Source organism: Dendropsophus ebraccatus, chromosome 11 (assembly GCF_027789765.1).
Source record: "Dendropsophus ebraccatus isolate aDenEbr1 chromosome 11, aDenEbr1.pat, whole genome shotgun sequence".
Classification (NCBI taxonomy): domain Eukaryota; kingdom Metazoa; phylum Chordata; class Amphibia; order Anura; family Hylidae; genus Dendropsophus; species Dendropsophus ebraccatus.
The window spans coordinates 48,441,022-48,460,921 of record NC_091464.1 but is presented as its reverse complement, the minus strand read 5'-3'; the positions used below and the strand labels follow the sequence as shown (position 1 = coordinate 48,460,921).

Genomic DNA, 19,900 nt, shown 5'->3' with positions numbered 1-19,900 from the left:
TCAGCATGCCGTACATGGTAGTAACACAATTTCATTTTTACCTCATTGATAAGCTTATAAAGGTAGACTCGTCCTTCTTCACCCTTGATATGGTAAAATGGTGCCCCAACTAGAAGGAAATCTGTATATCCATCTTTATTGACATCTATGGTGCAAAGCTGGTGACCAAAGTAGGATCCAAGCTGTGTGTCCACAGAATCGAAAGAAAAGGTTTTTAATACTTCTTACTTTTCAACTCTTGTCTTAAAGGAGAAAACAAAAGTATAAATACAAAAATAAAGTGCAGGCAGGTGGGTGTGGGACAAGTAAGACTATCACTATCGAACTCGAACCTTGCCGAACCTTCCGCATTTGATTCCTGATGCCTTCCCGATCCATAGGGAGGAGGAGACAGCCTGGGTACCACCTGGAATTCGGGGATACAGCCTATTACCTAGGCTGAATCCCGGAATTCCAGGCGGCTGTCTCCTCCTTCCCCACGGACCAGGAAGGCAAGGTTCGAGTTCGATAGAACCTAAGAATTTCCGCTGTTCTTTCAAGCCTAGTCACCACCTCGCTCTTACCCTCCAGTCTCCATTTTCTCCCATGTTCCGTTGTCATCGAGACTTGACGGGGCGTGCCTGCTCAGCCTGTCAGTGACTACAGCAATGTCCCACCCTGTCACTGAATAGCTGAGTGGGCATTCCTCAGCCAGGTTGTGACATTGAAAGAGCAGGATATTCAGGAGCCCATTGGGGGTCCACAAGCATTAATACAGCGCTGCGGGGGAACTGTGATGGTTAAGTATAGATTCTTTATTATTTTCCATCACCCCCCAGCCTGCACTGTATTTTTTGTTTTCGCCTGAGTTCTCCTTTAAGATTCTTTTAGATGGTCAAACTTGGTGATAGGCACTTTTTTGATGAGCCTTTACACAGCTCAACTGGCAGGATGGGCTATGTGATAGGCTGTATCCCTGCTTTCCAGGTGGGGCTTGGCTCGTCTACACCTTCCCCACGGAACAGGAAGACAGTGGGAGTCAAATGCCAAATGCCATCTCGGCCCGGTTCACTTATGTCTACCCTTCGGCAATCACACCTCCCTGGGAGCATCGGCATATAGGAGCCTACAGTGCGACAGAGGGCCTGTCCCTGAGCACTGACGCTCCCAAGGAGGTATGATTGCCGAACAGCTTCCCTGCCAGTGGTGACTATTTAGGAGCTGAGGACTACCCCCATGTCTACATAGGTAGGATTTACAACATATGTTTTGGGTCATATACTGTAAGTAACGCTCATATCAATTACTTACATCCCTGGAAACAGTGCCAGGGCCTTTGTAATCTATTTATAGCTGCAGGGGTGATTTTATCATGATTGGTTCCCGCTAAAAGACTAAAGATGGATAATCATTGCTTACCTGTTCACCTGTAAGGGTCTGCCAGAGGTGGTAATTTCTAAAATCTTCTTCAAAGATAAGGACTTTCCCAACATTGGAATGTCTTGGTGCTCCAGCTATATACAGGGACAAGTATTTTCTGTTTGCTGTGCTCACACTGTATCCTGTTTTCCATATTAAGCAATAAAAAATAAAATCCTATAATTAATTGTATTTTTTTTTATATATATGGTATTTTCTTTATAAGAGGGTATCTAGACCCATATTTAGTCAGTGGTAAAAAAAACAAAAACAAACAATCATGACGGATCCTTACATGTAATAAAGGATCTCTTAAATTGATCATAACTGATCCCATTGATAAGCTAAAGAATAAGGAAATAATAATATTTTCACATTAGTTTAAAGGGTATTCTTATCTCAAGTTGTTAGACTTCTGGGACCCCCTCCAATCCAAAAACAGGGACAACAATGAATGGTGTGCCACCAGGGCTCTATTCATTCAAGTTCACTTCTTTAAATGTTCAATGGCCCCATAGAGAATAAATGGAATGCTGTTCTCATATGTGCGGTGTACACCTTTCACCCCAGGAAAAATGTTGTCCCTGTTCTTGGGATCATTTAAAGTCCTAGCAGTTGGACTTGACCACGATCAGCTTATTATCCCCTATCCTATGAGTATTGCTTCGGTTTTTTATTTTTACAGCACCCAGAGGCATTTGAAAACAATATCTGCATAGAACCACCTTTAAGAACTCTTTTGCTTTAACCCTTTGAGGACCAGGCCCAAAATGACCCAGTGGACTGTGCAAATTTTGATCTTTGCGCTTTCGTTTTTCCCTCCTCCCCTTCTAAAAGCTCTAGCACTTTCAGTTTTCTATCTACAAGGCCATGTAATGGATTGTTTGTTACAGTAATAGTTGTACTATGTAATGGCGTCTTTCATTTTACCATAACATGTATGAGGGAACCCCAAATATATTATTTATGAAGATATAAATAGATATAATCGTAAAAAAGAATGCAATATGGGAACGTTTGGGGGGTTCCTGTGTCTACGTAATGCATTATATGGTAAAAGCGATGATACCATTATTCTATAGGTCAGTCGGAACACAACCATATGCAGGTTTACACAGATTCTCTAATGTTATATATATTTTTTTTAATGAAATCCTTTTTTTTGGCAATTAATTATTAATAAAATGGGCCTATTGTGACGCTTATAACAGTTTTATTTTTTTCACATATGGGGCTGTATGGGGTGTAATTTTTTTCCGCCATAATCTCTAGTTTTTATTAATACCATATTTGTGAAGATCGGACGTTTTGATCACTTTTTATTAATTTTTTAAAATATATAATGTATCATAAAATCGGTAATCCGCGCACTTTTTTCCCTCTTTTTGTCTACGCCGTTCACCGTTCGCAATTACGCTTATTATATTTTAATAGATCGGACAATTACGCACGCTACGGTATATTATATGTTTATTTATTTATTTAGTTTTATATGTTTTATTTATATAATGGGAAAGGGGGGTGATTTAAACTTTTATTGGGGGAGGGGTTTTGGGGTAGTTTGTTAGTGAATTTAACTTTTTTTTACACATTTTAAGTCCCTTTGGGGGACTTGTACATGCACTACTTTGATTTTTACACTGATCATTGCTATGCCATAGGCATAGCATTGATCAGTGTTATCGGCGCTCCGCTCATTGAGCCTGCCTGTGCAGGCTCAGAGAACCGAGCGCCGATCGGACCGCACGGAGGCAGGTGAGAGACCTCCGGCGGTCCGTTTTACCAATCAGGACCCCCGCAGTCACACTGCAGTGGGTCCCGATCGGTAAGTGACAGGGGACTCCCCCTGTCACTTACACTTAAACGCCGCGGCCGCGCAGCGATCGCGGCGTTTAAGGAGTTAATGTGACGCTGCAGCGTGTCATTAACAGCGAGGTGCCGGCTGCTAATTGCAGCCAACCCCCACCTGTTAGGAAGAGCACTCCGCTCCGGAGCGCGCTTCATAGCTCAGGACGTACCGGTACGTCCAGGGTCGTCTGGGGACAGACTTCCAGGACGTACCAGTACGTCCTAGGTCGCCTAGGGGTTAAACTTTAGAAACACATATAAACATATACATAAAGTGAAATGGTTTTTCATAGTATATCATATAAGAAAGGGAGATAGGACAGCGCCACCTTAATGTCTAATGAGATGCTGTCACCTAATATGTGTGCACAGTTGGTAGAAGATGGTTCAATTTCTCATTCCAAAAAAAAAAAAAAAACATAGTCTAAGCAGGGGTGGGACCAGCTCTCCTCAAATTCAGAAGCAGCCATACTAGCCGTGTTCCACTATTTGTCTATGTTCTTACTTTGGGAACATATCGGTTAAAGTCGGCCCTCTTGTTATATAGAGGGACACTAATAATGACCATGATCATTATAGGCAGCTGTCTATGTTACGAGACGGCCGCCTTTCCAGATATTTTCCCGAAGTGGAAAAAAAACCTTTCAGTAACTCTTCCAAAAGTGGAAACAATATAGCACAATAAGTTAAACTGTTTTCTAACATGAGCTTTACAGAATGAGGGCAGCATAGTGAACTATGCTGATACTGTTACTCCTATTAACCTATATGGGACTTGCAAAACCAGCAGACCACAATGAGCTTGGTGGCTGCTGTAATTTCAGCCACCTCTCTGTTCCCACCAAAGGCCACCTCACAAGGCTGGACTGGGGTTCAGGAACCCCCATTCTAGGGAATAGATGCAGGTCCCAAGGGTCTATCATATATTCCTCCTTCTCAAAGGCGCCTTGGGCAGCCGCCTACTCTACCGTCCTGTGAGTACAACCCTGAAATAAAGACATGTTTGTTGTACTTAGACTTTCATCTCCAATGAATGGTTAAAAAGTTTTAATTAAAACCTTTATTGCAAAATAAAACTGGCACATGGTGGCATGGAGAAGGGTTTTTTATTGTATGTGCAAAAAAAGTATTGCTGCTTTTTATTAATGAGCCCTCAGGTGGAAAAAAAAATATTTCAAATCAACTAGCATCAGAAAATTATAAGTGGTGTATTCTTTTCAGTCTGACATAGTGCTCTCTGCTGCCATCTTTGTCCCCGATAGGAACTGTCCAGAGCAGTAGCAAATCTCCATAGAAAAACTTTTCTGTTCTGCAGTTCCTGTCATGGACAGAGGTGGCAGCAGAGAGGAATGTGTCAGACTGGAAAGATTACACCACTTCCTGCAGGGCATAAAGCAGTTGATAGGTACAAGAAGACTTGAGATTTTTTTAAAAGAAATAAACTGCAAATCTATATAACCATCTGACACCAGTTGATTTGAAAGAATTTTTTTTTCACTGGAGTACCCCTTTAAAACAAATAGTATAGTTGAGCTTTTAGACTCCTAATTTTCAGCTGGCCAAGTACAGTAGTTTCAGCTAACACCATCAACAGCACTTACAAAAACCTAATTAAATTAAAGGGGTTGTCCACTTTATAGCAATGGTTATGGGCAGACTTAGCTCTATGAGGTACAGTACACAGGACACTGCTGTCAGTACACTTCCCAATACTGAACACTCAGTAATTTTACTATAAAGTCACCCACCCCTTTAATCAGAAGTAAGTTAGTAACTTAATTATACAAATCAACTAAGGCAGTTCTATATTTTAGCGCAATCTCTAAAATCAAAAATAAATGCAACAAAGCTGAATATATCTATATTTTAGTACTTACCTAGGTAGCTGTAGTCAACTGTGTTTGAAAGCTTGGATGACTCATTGAGAAAGCGTATTTTATGTGGCTCAGATGCTGTAGAATACACCATCATACCCCCTGACCAATCAAAGGCACCAACTGTACCAAGTACCAATGTATTCTGCACAGATAAAAGGTTGTTTATTTTATGTTAGGGGTTAATCTATATGTATTATATATATATATATATATATATATATATATATATATATATATATATATATATATATATATATAGTGCTATATAAATAAAGGTTATTTTGAAGATTTATTGTTATAATAGTAGTGTCAGGGGAAAGAGAAGTGTGAGGCTAGGCGTTTCACTCCCTGGCTTGCTGCTATACTTGTCTAGTTGAAGGAGTCAGGTTTCACACACTTACTACAGAATCAGACTGCAGTAAGACTGGACGTACAGAAGTGAAGCGCTCAGCCATCAGCTTCTCCTGGCTCCATCTAGTAACATCATGGGACACGTCAAAAGTTTTTTTTTTAAAGTGACAGTATCGCATTAATGCTTGTTATCTGTCATTGGGCTGACCTATTCCCACAATAGAAGGAAATAACAAATAGTATAGTTCATAGTTCATATCCCATGTTATCTGCTGATTTTTTTTCTTGAACCTGCATAATCACATACCTTATCCTTCAAATGTGCTGAAAAGCCGATTTCAGCCAAGTCGAATTCCAATGAATCACCTTTAGTACCTGCAAGGGAATACATTTTTACCTTACTATTCAATTGTAAATGAATAAAGGGTAAATAGTAGATAGTTAAACATGCTAAAAATATCACATTGAATGTACTTCTTAAAGGAGTTGTCTGCTTTGCACAGTCCATTTTAAACACTAAACATGGCAGAATATGTTAAAAGTCTATTTAAAAGTCTTCTGGTACTTACCAGCTGCTATATGTCCTGCAGGAAGTGGTGTATTCTTTTCAGTCTTCCACAGTGCTCTCTGCTGCCACCTCTGTCCATGTCAGTAACTGTCCAGAATAGGAAACGTTTTCTATGGGGATTCTCTACTGCTCTACTGACAGTTCCTGTCTTGGACAGAGGTGACAGCAGAGTAAGACTGAAAATAATACACCACTTCCTGAAGGACATACCGCAACTGATAAGTACTGAAAGACTGGAGATTTGAATAGAAGTAAATTACAAATCTATATAACTTTCTGAAATCAGTTAAAGAGGATGTACCTACAGGTACATCCTCTTTAACCTGAAGCCACGGATCGAATGGCGCCGGCACGGGGAAGCTGGTGCCGCAGTCCGTTTTCCGGACCGAGGCCCGGTTCCCATGTACAGCGCCGTACTATGCACCGGAACCGGCCGGTGCTCAAGCACTGGAGGTAGGCCTGCCCGCCCCCAATGGGAGGGAATTCCCTCCCCTCCATGACGCGGCTCCCTTAGAATGAATGGGGCCGCGTCATACAGGGGAGGGAATTCCCTCCCACTGGGGCGGGCCGGACTACCTCCAGTGCCTGAGCACCTGCTGGTTCCAGTACGTAGAACAGCACCGTGCACGGGAACCGGACCTCGGTCCGGAAAACGGACCGCGGCACCGGCGCCGTTCGATCGGTGGCTTCAGGTTAAAGAGGATGTACCTGGTGGTACATCCTCTTTAAGGCTGGGTTCACACTATGTATATTTGAGGCTGTATTTGTGAGGCTGTATAGCAACCAAAACCAGGAGTGGATTGAAAACACAGAAAGGCTCTGTTCACATAATCTTGTATTTGAGTGGATGGCCGTCATTTAATGGCAAATATTTGCTGTTATTTTAAAACAACGGCTGTGGTATTGAAATAATGGCCGTTATTTACTGTTATATGGCGGCCATCCACTCAATTTCAACATTGTGTGAACAGATCCTTTCTGTGTTTTCAATCCACTCCTGGTTTTGGTTGCTATGAGGACCTGACATGAGGACCAAATACAGCCTCAAATATACATAGTGTGAACCCAGCCTAAAGGGGTATTCCAGGAATAATTAACTTTTTCCCTATCCACAGGATAGGTTGGACACCGCCCCAGGTTGGACACCGCCTTACATCAGGATCTAGTAAGGATGGGGGTCAGGGGATCTCTACTCTTGATATTGTTGGGTCTCAGAGCTAGAACCAGCATCTATTAGATATTTATGTGGTTATATCATAAATGAATAAATGAATATCTCTTTAAGTACTGATGTTGTGCTTTCCTCTATAGTTTAACATAAAGTAAATGTATCACCTAAATTTTTACTGATTAGAGTCAGAAACTAAAACTGGTTCTTTTTTTTTCCAATCGGTTTGTGTTTCTGATTTTCTCTTTTTCACTTTTTGTACATTGTTATGGGGGCTGCCATCTTGCTTGTGCTGTTTTTAACAGCATTTACTGACATGCTTTTCTGCAAGACTTGTGGACATAGATGGCATTAGACAGACCCTGTCCCCTTGAGATTAATGTGAAACATTACTGAGTGCACTTTGTAACTCTTGAAGAGGTCATTCCATAGGGGGCTGCTATTGTCTCCTCTAGTAGTGTCACATGTCGCTGCAAGCTGTACAGACCATATTACAGCAGCCTCCTCTTATCACCACAGACAAGGCAAAAAACAGATGTTAAACGGATGAAAAAAACTGATGCATGTGTGTGCATCCATATTCATCCGTTTTTCCATTGACTTCCAATAAAAAAACAGGTCTAAACGGATCAGTTTTTTTTTTTAACGTACACAAAAACGTAGTTGGCCTCATTTTTGTGTTCGTTAAATGAAAGGATCCATTTTAAAACCATTTTTTTTAATAATAAAAGGCAATGGAAAAATAGATTAAAACGGATGCACACAAATGCATCAGTTTGCAAAAAGGTAGTGTGAACCCAGCCTTAGTCATTTTCTGATGACACATTCCATTTAAAGTGTTGATTTACCTTCAATTCCTGCCATCTTCTGCTGCAGGGAGGAAATAAGCCCGTCCAGTTTGGAATAGTCTTCTACTCTTATGACGTGGTCTTTTTCCTCGGTAGCTATCAGTTTTAGCTGACTGTAGGCATTGGTCTCGTTAAAGATTTTTCCAACCTAATGAGAATACCAAAAATAGTAAATAATACCATGAAATACTTGAATGTTCTTAATGTGTTTTTGTATAACTTTTTGCATTTTCTTTTAAGCATTACACAAACTCAGCTCTGCTACACATGACAACTGCTAACATGTCTTTACTAGTACTAACCCCAATGATAAATCGTTCAATGGTCTCCATCTTTGGATTATTTATCACAGTTGTTATGTTCACTGGATCCATGAAGATATCTCCATCTGTTATTACCAAGATTATTTTGTTGGCTGTATCTCTAGATCCAAGACTTTCATTGAAAATATTGTTCCTGTAAAATAAGTAGTAAAAAAAATTTGCATTTGTAGGGGGGAGGGGGTAACCTAACAAGTCCATTCCTCCAAAACCTAACTTCATAAATATGGTTTATAACAACTATTTTATTGAAGGGGGAAGGCTGGGGAGCCATCAATATAGGCAGATTCTATGTCTACTCTGCAATTCCTGGGAAAACTTATTTTCTCTTGTGCCTCCACATGCTTCTTATCCCACCTTAAAGTGAATGTACCACTACAACTACTCTATCTGTTCCTCCCATTGCAGCCCTTGTCACTAAGTGGCATGGAAATCTTAATTGTTTACACTTCTTTTGACCAACTCTCATATACGCTCCAGTCTCCAGTCTTAGGCCCTTCTGTGTACTTTTGTAGTCTGTAAAACCACAAACTGCAAAAAAACTTTGATGGCCTATGTACATTTTGGAGCAATCACAGACTGTGAGGCCAATAAACGTCTACAGAGCCTGGGCTGCAGATACCTTCCATATAATAATGACATGTCCTATTTTTTGTCTGGGCATTCATAATCTATAACAGGACATATACTATTCAGGGGCCTCAAATTATGGCAATGTGTAAGGGGACCTAACCAGAACTCCTATGGAGCCCCATCCCCAGGACACAATCTACATCCACCCAACAAGATGCTGATCTGCAGGCTTAGTTTAAGTTTCTACCCCAGCAAGAATTGCCATTTCCATCTCGATGGCAGTCTGAAGAGGAATGCAGCCCCCATAGAGGATAATCTCCTGTTATTTGGATGAAGCTTTCCGCGTGACCCTAGTTGCTGCCCAATTTGACCACAGGAGTAGTCTGCTCTAGGCTGCTAAATGTCTAAACATTGAAAGGCAGTCTTATATAGGATAGCCTCTGTGACCAGTCAAAATTAAAATCTTAATAAGTATATGGCCTACACATTGGCTTATTGGCAGTGGTGTGGTTTTGACTCTTGTACCAAGTTTTAGTAATGCTATGATGGTGCCACAAATGCGCAATAGTATTTTAGTATTTATTAATAACAACACCTGGAGAGCCAACAACTGGTTGGGGAACATTACTTTACCACATCCAGGCATTTGTGTTTCCAAGGGAAGAAGTGCTGCTGACAGACTGTAAGGTATAGCAGGAGCATAGGAAAGTGGGCCACAGGGGGGACACCTGCCCTGCATACCAGCTTCCCCCCATACACAGCACTTCTGTCAATAGCTTTATTCTGACAGAGGTGCTGTGTATATGGACTCCAGCATTTATACATTACTTACAGAACATGAAGAAGGGCAGATGCTGTTTTTGTCACTTTTCCAACTTGCTGAATCTCCTTAACCTTATCAAGAATAAGGAGACTGTCTTTACGACTGTCCAGAAGATCAAACTCAGTCTGTATGACATCTCCATACTGTACAACAGCAAATTGACACTGAAAAAGAAAGAACAGGTAAGGTAAGCTGGGTGGGCTTATAGAACTCCCGCCATTCTCTTAAAAGAGCCCTCAAACTTAATTGTAGCCCCTATGGCTCTCGTTTGGCAGCTCCCCAAAATTGGCAAAAAAGCACTTTTGGAGAAAAATGTCAAAAAAAAGTCCAGCTTTTTAGCAGCCCTCTTTGGACCAACAGCCAGCGGCCGTTTTTTCAGTTAGGAGGGGGCTGACTTATGGTAGGACTTGGTATATGCCAAGTATCTTAGTAGTATAACTGTTACATATAACTATATAATCATGTACATTTCGATGACATTAGAAAAAAAATCTTTTTCTCTTTATCTGTCCTTTCTCATGAAATCTTTTCATCTTACAAACCTCAAAACATTTTTCCCATATTTTTGTAATGAGATTTAATATGAAGTCCTTTGCCTTCTGGAAATCATAAGGCTTTATGCTTCCGGATCCATCTAGAACTATGGCAATCTCCGTTCCTGTTAAGATTAAAAACTGTGGTTACAATAGATGTGGTATGAAATAGAAATGTAGCTAATAAGAAGTTTCAAAACATTTCTTTTTCCACTAATAATACATAAAAAATAAATTAAATTACATTTTAGCCTAGAGACTACCCCAATGAGCAATAAAAATATCTTATATATCAGGGTATCCCTGGCTTAAGACTCCTTTCTATAGGTCAGAATGGAAAGTCACAATGTATCAACAGTTACCTCTCTGATAGACTTTGACCATCTTTACTGTATACTATATAGACGGTCTTTCAGTAAATGACCATCATTTAATACTCGCCAGACATCAAAGGACATTTCAGCAGCTAGACCCACAGATTCACAAGCAGGCTTCATTACAGTAAGAGGCTGTCATGATGAGACAATTCCTTTAAAAATAATCGATGTCCAACTCCCCCGTGATAACATAGAGGCTCCCTGCATTAGAGTGGAAAGCCACTAACAAATAAAGGCTCCCACATTGTCGTTTGTGCCACATAGACTACTGTCTGTGATCTAGAAATTGATAGCATACATATATACATATTTGTGCTGTAAGTTTCCAGGGCTGCATGAATGATACAAGAATCATTTGTGCAGCCCATCTCCTTTATTTCTCCTTCCGTGTAAAGGCACAGAAAACAAGCCAGAATTCTGCTGATTTTTGTGGCACTCATTTGTGGCTTCAACAGATGAGAAATTTGCAGGTCTAAAAGAGCCCCTAGAATCACTGATCAAGATCTGAAGACAAGTGGACCATGTGCTGGGGATATACCATCAGTATGGTCCACTTATGGTCCTATACAGGGCCGTTTTTAGCACTGTGAGGGATAGACAATGGCACAGGTTGTTAACAGCTAGGGGGCGCCCACCCCCATCTCACCCATCAGCAGTGGCTGACATTGTTTGTGCCCAGGGCAGCAGCTGTGTCATTACAGTGCCACAGAGATTCAAACAGTTTCCCCGCTCCCAGCATGATATTGATACATCATGCTGGGCGGGGAAACACTCCATTACAGGGCTTCCCTATCCGTAGGGCCCATAATTTACAGGACGTGTGAATAAGCCCTAAGGGTTAAACATATGTCTTTGCTGCAATAAAAAAGTTTCTGATGAAGAGAAACTGAAGGAGCCAAAGAAGTGACAGATTACTATAGTAAGGGTATTTTTACATGGTCTATTATGCAGTTGTGTGCAGTCAGGCTGCTTTATTGTTAGTGCAGCCATTTAAATACATTACTATTGGCCACACATCCCCTGTTTACACAGGGACATGAGCAACGGAAAACAATATTTATAGTGCTTGAAAAAGCACTATATTGTAATCGGTATTCTCTCTTCTTTCAGCTTTTTTCTGCAATTAATACAGCCCAAACTGCTTTGCGCACAGACTCAGTTCAAACTGCATTTCAAAGCCCTTGGCAGGTGTGCTAAGTATTTTTTGTTTCAATTGGGTTTGTTATTTTTGAGAAATTTTTGTTTAAAGACCCAAAATTTCCCATAGGAATTATTGGCAGAATGTCTAGCACAGCTCAAACAGCACATAGCACAGACTAACCAGCCAATCACAGCACATATGCAAATAGCTGAAATGTAGCAGACAATAGAAACTCTCAGGTCTTTCACTCAATGCCTGACAAGATTTACGCAGTCACGCAGTCAAGTTCCCAATTGGCCAATAGAAGATGTAGAAGATGGCAGGCCCTTAACGGTTCGTCCTCACTGACAAAAATACAGATTTCCACAAGATTGTCATGGTAACCAAGCAATTTTCTTTACCATTATGAACCTCCATTCACACTACAGAATTGAATCCTGCCTGCTATGTGTTTCAATAGGAGGCCTTGCACGCCTCCGCTCTCCGCGCCTCTCTGCTCAAAGAATTGACATGTTGTGGCAGGGGTTCCGAACGGAATTTCCGTAGAGTGAACTGGACTCTAGGCTGCTGTGGATGTCAACGTTAAGAAGTCAGTATCGAAGTCACTCTTAAAGGGCTGGTACCAAAGTCCCTCCTAAAGAGATAGTACCTAAGTTGTTCTTATAGGGGCCGTTCCAAAGTTGTTCTTAAAGGGCAGGTGCCAAATACACTCTTACAGGGCCAAAGTAACTCCTAAAGGGATGGTACCAAAGTCGCTCTTAAAGGGAATGTACCAAAGTCGCTCTTAAAGGGAATGTACCAAAGTCTCTCTTAAAGGGCCTGTGTCAAATTTGCGTTTAAACAGTCTGAGCTAAATTAGCTCTTAAAGGTATGGTACCAAAGTCACACCTAAAGGGGCAGTACCAAAGTCGCTCTTAAAGGGGCGGTATCAAAGTCACTCCTAAAGGGGCACTCTTTTCAAGCACTATGTATTTTCTCCTGGAAATACACATTTAGTTTATATGGCCACCCAAAATATCCAATCAGCACAGTGAGTATTTACTTGCCTGTCAGCTGATCGCTGGGCCTTTTATATGGCCATAGGGGAATGAGCGTTTTTAGGAATACTCATTAATGAATGATGATCAAACACCTCTTAATAAATTCAGTGGAATCTGCGCCTGCTTCGGAGCAGGTATAGATTTCTGCCATGATTTACAACTGTTTGCAGGCATAAATCATGATAAATCAATGCACCTGGGACCCTCTAACTGCAGCAGCTGCAAACACTACAACTCCCAGCATTTACTGTCCAGTCCACGGTCCTTAGAATATGCTGGAAGTTGAAGTACAAATAAACAGACACCTTAAGGGGTTGTTCCCTCACAAACTACAACTTCCAGCATACCCCGAGAGCTTCATAAGTGTAAGGCATTCCTAAAGTTGTAGTTGTTGTTATTCACAAGGGAGTTGTGGTCACACAGCCCCCACCCCCACCCCAGACCTCACACCTCACTCAGCAGTGATCAGTGGTTTTCTGTTATCAATTGGGGATGGGGGGGGGGGCACTTTTTTTTTAGATTTGTCCTGTGGCCAAATTGGCCTAGAAACTGCACTGGTCCTATAGACCAGTTATATACTGACTGACTATGATACTGGTCATCAGAATGAAGCTCTGTCACTCGCTCTACTCAGCAATAATCCTAAGATTCCTGTATGAATAATCAAAGTTATTTGCTGAGTTTATATGTGGTAGCACTGTATCCACTTCTACAGTCAGCATGTAAATAGGTAAAACTGACAAATCTAGATGTATAAAAAGGGATGTGAAACATAGTGAATAAAGTAAACAGCTCACAGAGAAACACCTACCACCCTCTTCATCATCGCCAGGAACGTTATTATTGTTATTATGGTTTAAGTCTTGTCTTTTGCCTTTCTTTGTTTCCAGTGGTTCATCAATTACATTGACACCTAAAAGAAGGAGGAGTCAGAATTGTCAGCTTTAAGGTAACACATAGAGATGAGATTTGCTAATCATACAGTGATAAAGAATGGGTGGACTACAATACTGTGCAGACAATGTATGGAGCACCCATATCCATGAGGCCTAAATGCAAGAAAGTGCTTATTTTAAAGTGTCGCTGTCACCCTAAAAAACTTTTGACATGTCACAGAGACATGCCATATAGACAGGTTTCTGGCTTATGAAAAGTTATAGTGCTATCTCTGCTTGCTGTCAGTGAATGCAGGCATGTGTACCTGTTTTTGTGTCACAGCTCTGCATATTGTAAGCGTTATAGATGTTCTGGATGGAACTAGAATGTTTACATTCAAAGTCAGCAAGCAGAGATCAAAACCTACACTACACCCCCACCCCTACCCCTGTTAAACAGATGCCCATTATGCATCACAACATGCGCGCATCAGCTCTGCTACATCATCAGCTAAAACCAAAAAACGACCCTTTGCCAAAAACCAAAAAATTCTTTAGTCTACAAGGGACACCCAATAAATGCTCAAACCCATAATTTATTACATATATACCACCAAAGAACACTTCCTTCACATGGAAGAGATATTGGAGCCCACTACAGATAAATTAATCATTAATAAAGTTTATTTGAAGCAAATGTTATAAGCAGACACCATTTAAAAAAAAAACTAAATTACGTAATATAAACATACAAGGAGGAGGACTACAAAGAACAGACACTACAAACAAAAGGAAAGGGAAAGCCACACGGTTCATGCATGAAATAGTTGGAAAAAAGACTAAAACATGTTTTGGCCAGTAAGTAGCGTATATTACAAAGTGCAATAGTGCAATATGCAATGGACAGACATAACAAAGGCAAAACATGTAAGAAAAATCAGAAAATTGGCATAGTTCATACAGGGTTAACTAATCTAAGGTGCTGAAGGTAAATTATAAAGTGCAAATAGTGCTTAATATTCACTAGCAGTCACCTCAGATAAAAACCATAATGGTGATAAATACCCCAAGTTAGCAGCTAAATACAAGTATCATGCATGTATGCCGTGCGGCTCCCTTACCCACAGGAACACCCCCACGCCGTTTCGGTACACCCTTCGTCAGGAGGTGTATGATGGGAAAACTATACACACTTGTGAGGCAACATGTTTGATTGGTCTTTCCCTCTGTAAATACTCCCCTCACCTTCCCATCATACACCTCCTGACGAAGGGTGTACCGAAACGGCGTTGGGGTGTTCCTGTGGGTAAGGGAGCCGCACGGCATACATGCATGATACTTGTACTTAGCTGCTAACTTTGGGCATTTATCACCATTATGGTTTTTATCTGAGGTGACTGCTAGTGAATATTAAGCACTATTTGCACTTTATAATTTACCTTCAGCACCTTAGATTAGTTAACCCTGTATGAACTATGCCAATTTTCAGATTTATCCTACATGTTTTGCCTTTGTTATGTCTGTCCATTGCATATTGCACTATTGCACTTTGTAATATACGCTACTAACTGGCCAAAACATGTTTTAGTCTTTTTTCCAACTATTTCATGCATGAACCGTGTCGGTTTTCCCTTTCCTTTTGTTTGTAGTGTCTGTTCTTTGTAGTCCTCCTCCTTGTATGTTTATATTACGTAATTTAGTTTTTTTTAAATGGTGTCTGTTTATAACATTTGCTTCAAGTAAACTTTATTAATGATTAATTTATCTGTAGTGGGCTCAAATATCTCTTCCATGTGAAGGAAGTGTTCTTTGGTGGTACACATCATCAGCTAGTATGGAATACATATTGGCCTGATGTGATGCAAAATCAGTGAAAAAAACAGTCCTGTGTTTACTGTGCAATAGTAATTACTAGAGATGAGCGAACCTCGAGCATGCTCAAGTCGATCCGAACCCAAACTTTCGGCATTTGATTAGCGGTGGCTGCTGAACTTGGATAAAGCCCTAAGGCTATGTGGAAATCATGGATATAGTCATTGGCTGTATCCATGTTTTCCAGACAACCTTAGAGCTTTATCCACATTCAGCAGCCCCAGCTAATCAAATGCTGAACGTTCGGGTTCGGATCGACTCGAACCCAAACCTGGTTCACTCATCTCTAGTAATTACAGGAGTGGGCAGGAAAGAAAGCTAAGGGGGCGAGTACACGAACAGACTTATCAGGGAGAAGCATGATGGGAAATGTAGTTTCCTATCTCGGTTATAGATCAGCTTTCAGAAAAACTTGTAACTCAGTAATGGCAGCAGCTAGAAAGACAGGAAATTACTCAGGGGGACTTGGTGAGTAAGATCAGCTTGGTTTTAGCATTTTATTTTTTAGCTCTTAGGTAGATAAGCCCTTTAACCTTCAATTCCAACCATCATCTGCTAAAAGTGGGAGATGAGCTTGTCCAGTTTAGAGTAGTCTTCTATTCTTATGATGTGGTCTTTTTCCTCAGTAGTTATTAACTAAGTTTTAACTCACTGTAGGCCCTAGTCTCCAACCTAGAGCAGATTGATGCCTGGGGAATAGGCTTGATTTGGAATATCTTGGGCCTTCCTGGCTGGGCCAGTGGACAGTGAAGGGGAGGTGAAATGGGGTCTCTGAAAGTCTGTCTGTACTTTTTTTTTTTTTTTTTTAAAGGTACAGAACTCAAGGGTATCAACCCCATATTACGGGCTGTTTTTAAACAATCTGGTAGCAAACCTCTATAGGAGTCATAGTGGTCATCAATTAAGGTAAAAATCTATGCTAAGCTATAAATACAAATTAAATTACACAGTGAGGCTATGTTTACACATTGTCGAAATGATGGCTGTTTTTATCAGCCAGGCGCCATTTTATGGCAAATAACTTTTTTTTATAATAATGGCGGTTGTTTGTATAGTGAGGCCCTTTTTAAAAAAAATAAATAAAATAATGGCTATTATTTGCTATTAAATGACAACCATTCAAGAAAAACAGCTGTCATTTCAAGGGTGTGGGAACATAGCCTTAATGTTAAAGCAATACTGTATCCACCAACCCACCCAATAAACCACAAGTACTATCTCTTTGATGAGAGTAAGTCCTTCCCGGCCATGTCTTTCAAAATGTGCCCAGTGGCTTGGTTAGAGTAAAAAAATATTTGTTAATCTGCAGCAGCCGAGTCTTTGTGGTGTGGCCTACAGTGTCTTTGCCCTAGGTCTGTGACGTCTCTCCTTTCTCCCTGCCCTCCCTCCTTATCATTAGGAACGCCCCGGCAGGATTTTTCTTATTCATTGCATGTCTGAAACTACATATGTGCCGCTTCGGATTGTAAAGGCACATGTGCACTGGTTAGACAAGTAATGAATAGGAGAAATCCTATCCAGGGGCGTTCCTAATGATGAAGAGGGAGAGACAAAGAAAGGAGAGACATCACAGGCCTAGGGCAAAGACACTCTAGGCCACAACACATTGACTCGGCTGCTGCAGATTAAAAATCTTTTTTTACCCTAACCAAGGTAAGGATTTACTCTCAAACGGATGGTACCAGCAGTTTGGGTGGAGGGGGGGTTGGTAAATGCAGTATTGCATTAAATGCATGTGACCAAGACCCTAATACAAGAGACTACACACTTCTAAAAGAGATTTACAGTTTTTACATTATGTCTCAAGATTCCAAGCACTAGCCCCTGACATCATTCACCTTTATTTAGTAGTAGTCCATCCATGGTAGTGTTGTCGTCGTTACTATTGTTGTTGTCATCATTATTACTGTTGTTGTTGTTATTGTTGTTGTTTTTATTGCCGTTGTCCTTTTTTTTCTCCAAAAATTCAAACACTGCATGAGATATAAGAGTATAAAATCTACATTATAACCAAGCCTGGATCAAAGTGCCCTATAGAGAAAACCACAATTTAAACAAGAAACTGAATTTTGTATAATAATAACAATATATTTATTTGTATAGCGCCAACAGAATAGGTGTAAGCTCCATTTTGGCATACATGACTGGAATAATCATATTTTCTCCACTATCCATATTTCACTACTATCGACATAAAAGGTTATCAAAAACCACTGGCGCACCACCCAACAATAAAACCTCATTTAACAAGATTTGCAAGTGCTTGCTTAGTTATCAATCCATCTAAATCTTCCCCACTGCAACCATCAAAAGGACAAGGAGTAAACATCCCCTGTTCGAGCATCTTTCAGGGATGCTGATGAACCCACCAATGTAGTCCTTAGCTCCTATCCCACTTCACTTTGAAACCATGTTTTATACATTGGGTTTCTATAAGAAATCTGTTTCTGAGAAATATTCTTTGTGTCTCACAGCTTCATGAAGTAAAAATGAAGTAAATTGTTTGCTGTAGACAACATGACATTTATAAAAATCTATGACTAGGTTCACACCACAATTCATGCCTGTATATATATATATATATATATATATATAATGTATATAGTTCTGTGTGGGTGACATTCAATTCAATTCAATGACCCAAACTTAGACAGCTAGTAACTACATTTGGGTCATTTTTCAAGCACATATGAGTTTCGGCTGGGACTGAAAAGCATTGTCTTCCTCAGAAGGCATATTGTTGGATAGAAGTTTCTAACCTACTGATATATGTCTATAGCACATTTGAATGGTGCCCGTGCCCATCTGGGGCTTAGATATATTAGCAGCCAATTTTCAGATTCTACCTATATATCTGTGCCTAGGAGGCACCAATTTTGATGTAGACAAGGCCTAACACTGATTCACATTTAGAAGCCCAAACATACCAGTTGTTGCAAGATCTGGATAAACCTGCTCCTTTAAAAAGCCATTTTCATTGATACGTAGTGAACAATCTCCATTTAATTCACCAGTTGTGGTTTTCTGTTTCCGTCTCTTGAACTGCTGGCAAGTCTGCATGAAAGTAAAGGAATATTTCAAAGAGGTTCAACTGGAGGCTATAGTATTATGTAGCATGCCAAAATCAGGAGGATTTAGATTTAAACCCTTTCCCCATCCCACAAATTTACAGTTTTGGCATTCTAAGACCAATAATATTTTCCACTGACAGCTTTATGTAGGCTTATTTTTTCCAGGAGCTGTGTGAGGGATCATTATTTTGTGCCCTGAACTGTGATTTTGTCAGTAGCCCACTTGCGAATATGTGACGTTTTGATTTGTTTTTATTCCTTTTTTCTGTGATTTGATGTGTCCAAAAATCAGTAATTTTGTAATTTGCATTTCTCTGTATTTATGCTGTTGACCATGTGGATTCACTTTTGCTATACCTTAAAGCGACAGACTCTGTACCCACAATCTGACCCCCCAAACTGCTTGTACCTTCGGATAGCTTCTTTTAATCCAAGATCTGTCCTGGGGTCCGTTCGGCAGGTGATGCAGTTATTGCCCTAAAAAACAACGTTTAAACTGGCAGCCCCATGCCCAATGGCCGGGGCTTAGATTGCGTATGCATTAGGCTGGTACAACTTCTCTGTCCCTCCTTCCCGCCCTCCTCATCATTAGGAATGATCCAGGCAGATTGCCTCCTATTCCCCACCTGTGGCAGCACGGCATATGGGCTGGATCGTTAAGGACCTGTGCAATATTCAGTATGGAAAAAAAATATTCCAGTTGCATTCCTAATGATGAAGAGGGTGGGGAGGAGGGACGGAGGGGTGGTGCAAAGTTAGGGCACAGATACTCCCATTGGGCACGGAGCTGCAAGTTTAAAAGTTGTTTTTTGGGACAATAACTGCATCACCTGCCGAACGGACCCCAGGACAGATCTTGGATTGAAAGCAGCTATCCAAAGGTACATGTGGTTTGGGGGGGGGGGGTCAGATTGTGAGTACAGAGGCGCTTTAATAGTTTGAACTATTACACATACAGCAATACCAAAAAGGGGGTATTTGATTTTTTATTTTTATTTTTTAAGATTTTTCACTTTTTTGCCCTCTAGGCCTATTATAAGTACTAATTTTATTGCTTACATAGATAAATGCATTTGCATTGCATTGATCTGTTAGATCAATGCTCTGCTGGTAAAGTCAAAGGGAGCTGAGAAAACTGCTTAGACACCACAAGAGCAGTATCCAAACCTTTAAGTGACTAGCATGGGAGACTTTCACAAATGTGCCCCACAGATACA

The 19,900-nt window shown here is 40.6% G+C and overlaps 1 protein-coding gene across 1 annotated transcript in view; it reads right to left on the bottom strand.

The window, feature by feature from the left end:
* ITGAE (integrin subunit alpha E) overlaps window positions 1–19,900 on the bottom strand; it is a 64,007-nt gene that overhangs the window by 26,555 nt on the left and 17,552 nt on the right. Inside the window, exons 5-15 of the mRNA XM_069944806.1 lie at window positions 18,540–18,666; window positions 17,451–17,585; window positions 13,677–13,778; window positions 10,317–10,432; window positions 9,784–9,938; window positions 8,361–8,514; window positions 8,059–8,206; window positions 5,782–5,849; window positions 5,124–5,265; window positions 1,399–1,541; window positions 42–182 (exon numbers count right to left, since the gene is read on the bottom strand). Of these exons, the coding sequence (XP_069800907.1) occupies window positions 42–182; window positions 1,399–1,541; window positions 5,124–5,265; window positions 5,782–5,849; window positions 8,059–8,206; window positions 8,361–8,514; window positions 9,784–9,938; window positions 10,317–10,432; window positions 13,677–13,778; window positions 17,451–17,585; window positions 18,540–18,666 (1,431 nt within the window). The remainder of the gene's footprint in view (window positions 1–41; window positions 183–1,398; window positions 1,542–5,123; window positions 5,266–5,781; window positions 5,850–8,058; window positions 8,207–8,360; window positions 8,515–9,783; window positions 9,939–10,316; window positions 10,433–13,676; window positions 13,779–17,450; window positions 17,586–18,539; window positions 18,667–19,900) is intronic.